Source organism: Lolium rigidum, chromosome 4 (assembly GCF_022539505.1).
Source record: "Lolium rigidum isolate FL_2022 chromosome 4, APGP_CSIRO_Lrig_0.1, whole genome shotgun sequence".
NCBI classification, from domain to species: Eukaryota; Viridiplantae; Streptophyta; class Magnoliopsida; order Poales; family Poaceae; genus Lolium; species Lolium rigidum.
The window spans coordinates 41,084,197-41,090,169 of NC_061511.1; the positions used below are offsets into that span (position 1 = coordinate 41,084,197).

At 45.4% G+C, this 5,973-nt stretch overlaps 1 protein-coding gene across 1 annotated transcript; it reads right to left on the reverse strand.

The window, feature by feature from the left end:
• Positions 1–4,600: 4,600 nt before the first annotated feature.
• LOC124705838 (pathogenesis-related protein PRB1-3-like) lies at positions 4,601–5,104 on the reverse strand. The gene has a single exon (XM_047237532.1). The coding sequence runs from the start codon at positions 5,102–5,104 to the stop codon at positions 4,601–4,603; it is 504 nt and encodes a 167-aa protein (XP_047093488.1).
• Positions 5,105–5,973: the final 869 nt, after the last annotated feature.

The window sequence follows — 5,973 nt, forward strand, 5'->3', positions numbered from 1 at the left end:
ACGAGCAACGCATGAACAACGTGGAGCTTGTGCTGCCTAGATCGCAAGATGCGATCTAGGCAGCATGTCGCTTACCTGATAGAAACCCTCGAGACGAAGGAGTTGGCGGTGCGCCGAGATTGGTTTGTTTGGGTTGAACGTGAGTTGTTGTTTATTCCATAAACCCTAGATACATATTTATAGTCCGTAGACTTTCTAATCGTGGGAATAGTCCCAACCGGGCACGGGCCCAACTCTAACTAAATCGACGCGTATCCTACTATGTTACAGATACAAGGGCAAACTAGCCCAAACTTGCTAAACAAGGCCGATTCACGTATATTCTTCGTATATAATCTTCAAGTCCATCTTGATCGCGGCCCACCTCTGACTTGGTCAAAATCTGGTGATAACACATTGTCGACAGTGTCTAGCTTTGTTTCTTGCAAACAGACGATGGAGGCGTGTGTGTCTCGGACGAGATCGCGTACTGCGTCGCGGCGAACTCTGCTGTTTAGCCCGCGGGGGTTCCAGTTTAGGATGTTGACGTTTTTCTGCGACATTAAGGAAACCCCGAAGCCACGTAGAGGAGAAGCAGAAAGTAGCACTGGTTGTGGTTGTAGCCGGTCAGAATTAAGCGGATGCAGAAGCTTGAACTGAAGCACGATGGAAGGCGACGATGTCTTAGCTTACAGCAAATGGAGCTGACGCAGCAGCTTAGGTAAAGTAAAACAACAGCACATATGAAAACGTCACGGGGCCTCTGCCCATGAGGGATGTAGCCTGAAGAGGCACTAAACATCAGCTAGGAGTGGCACGGTAGCTGCAGGCTCAACAGGCTTGACTGCTTCCTTCTTCTTCTTAATCTTCTTGACTTGTTTCACCAGAGCGTCCAGGGCATGGATGACAGAGGTGGCCATCGGAGCGTTGAGGAATACTTTGTGGTAAGCATCCTTTGCCGCGTCGTCGAAAGGCGCCGAGGGGGCGATGATGCCACAGACACGAGCGATGAGCTGGGTTAGCGACAGCACTGTTCTTGGAGTTCCGTTCCCGTCTTCACATTACAGATGGTTTATCCACACGTTCAGCCTGCGGGTGTGTGTTACACTACAGATTGTATTCCAATACAAGATGGTCACGGTTACCTTGTATCGCTCAAACCGAACCGACCTAGATTGTTCTAGATTGCCTTGTACTCTAAGTTGTAACCTGTATATATATGTATCAATGAGAAACTCGAGGCGTGCAAGATTTGCAGCCCGATTACATCCTATTACAGTTACTAATCTTAAAACTAGAGTAAGTAGTTGTAACTACTTTAGCTGTTAAAAGAGTGTCATTTCTGCAACTTGGAGATATATTGAGAGAAACTTATAGAAAGAAATAATGGCACAACGCATGATAAGTTTAAGTTCAACCATGCTAAGCTTTGCAATATTATTTTACAAGTATAGAAAGGAAATATGAAGCCGTTTAGAACACTTAAAAGCAGAGTATTTCTTATTGACACAAAAAAAAAACAGCTACCGGAGCAAATAAGGATCGCTTGTTCTCAAATCACTCAATTTAAAAAAGACGTTTTGTTCTGGTTAGTCTTCCCTAGCATATCATGGATGTGCTCGGTAGGAACCAAAGAAAAACAAGCAAAGCTTCATCGCTGCATACATAAGAGGTCTTTAGGTTTGATTGTGCAAACTGTGAAAAAATATGTATTTACTGGCAAGTTGAGACGAATTAGCTTACCGAGAAGATTACTCTACCGATTAATCGTGTGTCATGGTTGTTCAGTGCACCAATTCAACAGCGAGCATTTTTTTCAACTGTTTGTTTGTGGCTCAGGTGGCATCATCAAAATATCATCACCAGGCATCGTCAAAATGTTTTCACCCTATAAACAGGTGTAACAAAAAAATGCAAGTTAAAAGTTGTACTCCACACTACATATGATTTGGCTTCCCTTAAACTTGGTAAACTGCCGGTGCAGAAACAAGATAAAAGAAAATCTAAGCGGCCAAATCTTGGTCGTAATAAGAAACTATGACACGGTTGTTTCCCTCCATCGCTAACTAAACCAGGTCGGGCTTCTCCAACTACCCTACCTACCTACCTCAAAAAAATAAACAAGCACATTGATCGAAAGAACTTCATACTCCTTCATTTTCTTTGGAACTAAACTTGGTAGTACTAGATATTCTGTAAGATTTTGCTCGGTCTAGACCATCCATCATGCGTGTGTCGAACACCATGCTAATTTTTAAAGCAGTAAGGTCATCGTTGGTTTTCTCCTTTTGGAACCAAGCTTTGCTTGAGCGGCTACTGCTCACCATATAATACTCTCAATAACGCCGGTGTGACTACATTTCCGTGTAATGTTGAGTTTTCACCATATCTTCTCTAATACAACTCTTGGCCGGGGAAGGGCAGTTGAGTAACCGCGTGCAAGGGGGTGGGACTGCTCTGCCTGCAGCCACGCACAAGCAGAAGAGAGCGCCGCTCTTGAGGCCTTCGAGAGTGACGAACCACACTGACTTCGAGAAGTCATCAGAAGGGAAAGGTAAGCGAACAAAGAAGTTAATTAAGTTCAAAAAAAGAAAAAACTAACATGTGAGTAGCACAAGGATGATTTGTTTAGGCACGACCACGATAGGAGGCCGGCGTCTAGAAACACGAGAGCTTGGAGGAAGAAGAAGAAGAAGAAAGGAACAGGAGATAGGCTATTTTTTGTTGGGGTATGGGCTGAGGTTTGGAGATCCACGGAAGACGAATTACCTCACCTCACAGGAAAAAACAGAGGTGATATACACCTCATTTGCAGGGAGCGTGCCGGCAGTAGGTATGGTTTATTTTCTATTTAAATTATCTTTGAATAAATAAAAAAAATCGGAAATCTCACGAGTTTTTAGAATTTGAATTTAATTTTTGCCTACCACACGGGTCAGGCCACTGGCCATATCCTTTTTGGAGCGTGCTTCAATGCCCCCCCCCCCCTCGAAACCAAACTTAAAGGGGGTAAACGTGCGTTTGGTTCGTGACCAGAAAATATGGATGATCCCATTCCAAAAGCCGAATTTTTTTTAGAAAGCCTGGACCATATGATCCGTGAATTTCATGACTAATCTCACTAGCCGCCTAAGAACCCATGGCCGTCGACGCGACTCCGACACCTGCCACCGTCGTATGTGTGGCTCCCCAGCTCGGCAGCGGCCACCATGTCGCGGCGAGCAGTGGCTTGCTTTTCCGCGTGGCTCCCCAGCTCGGCATCGGCAGCCTCTAGGGCACGGTGAGCGGTGGGCTTGATTTTCAATGTGGCTCCCAAGCTCGGCGGCGGTGGCCTCCATGGCTTGGCGAGTAGCGAGCTTACTACGTATGCGCCACAACCAGTCGACAGAAACGGCCTCGCTAAATATGTGCGGGCAGTGACCTTCGTAGGCATGGGTAGGCAGCCGCTCGCTAGGTCCAGCCTCCGCCATAAAGGGAAAAGGACCTGTTAATTACATATTAACCGGTGTGTTAATGGTATATTTATCATTTTCTAATAATCGTTAATTAAATATATTTTATCCCATCCCATCCCGTACATGTTTGCCCATGAACCAAACACACACGTTAAGTCAACCCACGAAGAGGTATCGGCAGGTCCTAGCCATCTAAATAGAACAAAGTTTAGAGGGGGGGGGGACACCGGAGCAATAGCCATCCTTTTTAAATAGAATAAAAACCAGTGTTGCAACCCTGTCGTGTGACATTGGCCTGTGCACATGTCAGTGGCGCACCAACCCTACGCGCCATGGATAAGGTACTACTAGGAGCGTGATACCAGTGGGATATGGCCATGCATCACGGGTAATAGGATATGGTGTGCCACTAGTAAGGGTTTTCCTACTAGTGTCTTCCACACTCACCATTGCCGAAGACGGTCGCCGACCAGCAGAGGAGACGGTGGTTGATGCGCCGGAGTTGGCTCCGTCCTGAGTGTCTCCTCTCACAAACTAATACATGCAATAGGTCATAACTGACTACCTAGTTTAGTATTTGCTGCGGAATTCATATCCCTCTTTCTATTATGTACCATCTGAGCTCTAAGACCACATAGAGTCGGAGGAATAGAGAGAGGAGAAGAGCCTATCTTATACTTCTGGAAGAAGGGGCATTTGGTTTAGGATTTGATTTTAGTTATTTTTCGTGGGCATTTGGTTTAGGATTTGACTTTAGTTATTTTTCGTCTTGTTTATAAGCCAAGTTAATTAGTAACGGTACTCTTTCAAATGCTATATTGATGCCTTTTCTTTCGGGTTTGTCCATGCCAACTAAGTTAGAAACCTATATATCCACGTCCAATTAATCTAAGATGCAATCATAATAACAATTAGAAATACGAACAAGTACAAAACAAGCCAAACGTTATATGAAAAATATACAAGCACAATCAAAGCTCCGATACAAGAGTGAAAGGGAGGAGGGATTTGGAACACACAAACACAAACGTGGGTGCCATCATTCGACTAAGAATTATGTGAATTCTTGGTCCGCCGAACCCTATCAGAGTCCCTTAGTTATTTATTTATGCAACATGCTGCTAGCGTACATGCATGGGTAGCCACATGCATAGCATGTGCGTAGTCTAATATGGAGTCTGCCCCACCACGTTGCCCGGCGGGCTGTAGTCGCATATGACATACACGCCAGCGTTGCCATCGCAGACAAGCCCTTGGCAGCCTATGGCCGTTGTGTCCCTCCACACCACCTGCTTGTATGCATCGCACGACTGACCGGAAGGCGCAGAGCAGGTGTTGGTGGCGTGGTCGTAGTATTGCTTCTCCGCAACCCACCAGTTCAGGGCATCCACATAATTCCATTCGGAACCAGTGCCCACGAAGACATTCTCTCCGTATGGGCGGCCCAGTGGAGAGAATTCAAAAAGGCAGTCGGCGCGGCGTTTCTCCGCGAACGCATCCGCGTATGTCGCCACGGTTTCATCCCACACCACCGGTGGCACGCCGACGCTGGCGCGGACCGTGTTGTGGGCATCCAGCATATCTTGCACGGTGTTCTGGGCGGTGACGATCATGGCGGACGCGAGAACTAAGAGCAGCACTGCAACTAGCTGCTTCGGTGAGTACTTCATCTCAGCCATGACTTCCTACAAACTCAAGGAAATAAGTATGTGTATGTGTGTGTGGTGATGAGATGGGCTGCCACGGTGAGTTCTGTATTTATACTAGTGCACAAGGTAGCTCGATGGTAGCTTCTATAAGACGCTAAGCTTGAAGTTATTATACTTGAGTCAATTAGAAAAAAGAACATCTCAACGTACTAGACAAAATCCAATAATCCAGAAGTTCAACGCAGTAAGTAATCAGGGACCTCATCGTTAGGAAAAAGTAACCTGAGACGTAGTTACAAAAATCCAACATGCATTGTGGAAACACTGAGAAAAAGAAAAATATGTTTTTTATTGGAAAGATGGGAATTAGTTCCCAAGAAAGCAGATTAGTCTGCCAATCATCATATGTAATGATAATTTAGTACAAGCATTCAACTATTTGCTACTTCCACAAGAATTGCTCAAATGTCATCATCATAATTTTATTGACCGAGGCTGGCCTGCCCAGCTGACCATAAACAAGTATAAGAGGAAAAAGACTAGGTGTGCCTTAAGCTTTGCCTTGTCCCAATTGAGGTCAACTGTCGTTCGATGCACTATAAATCAAAAGAAAATCTAAGCGGGGTTGGATGATCCGCCTGCGCTGGAAGCAAATCCCGCTGGTTCCAAGGGAAGCATAATAGACCGTGTCATTAATCTCCACCCTTGCTAATTAATTGATAGGATTTGGTTTTGCCTGTAAAAACAGCCTACTGCCTTTCCTGAAATCCCTCAACAAGAACATCTGCGGCTTCTTTTGTTTGCACAAACAAATCATTAGCGATAAGTTTGTTTTGATGAGTTGCTGGGCTCCAATAGATTGCAGATCATCACGCACTCGTCGATCACTG

What these genes read in the sequence shown, in the direction of transcription:
- LOC124705838 (XM_047237532.1), bottom strand. Translation starts at nt 5,104, where the DNA reads ATGAAGTACTCACCGAAGCAGCTAGTTGCAGTGCTGCTCTTAGTTCTC.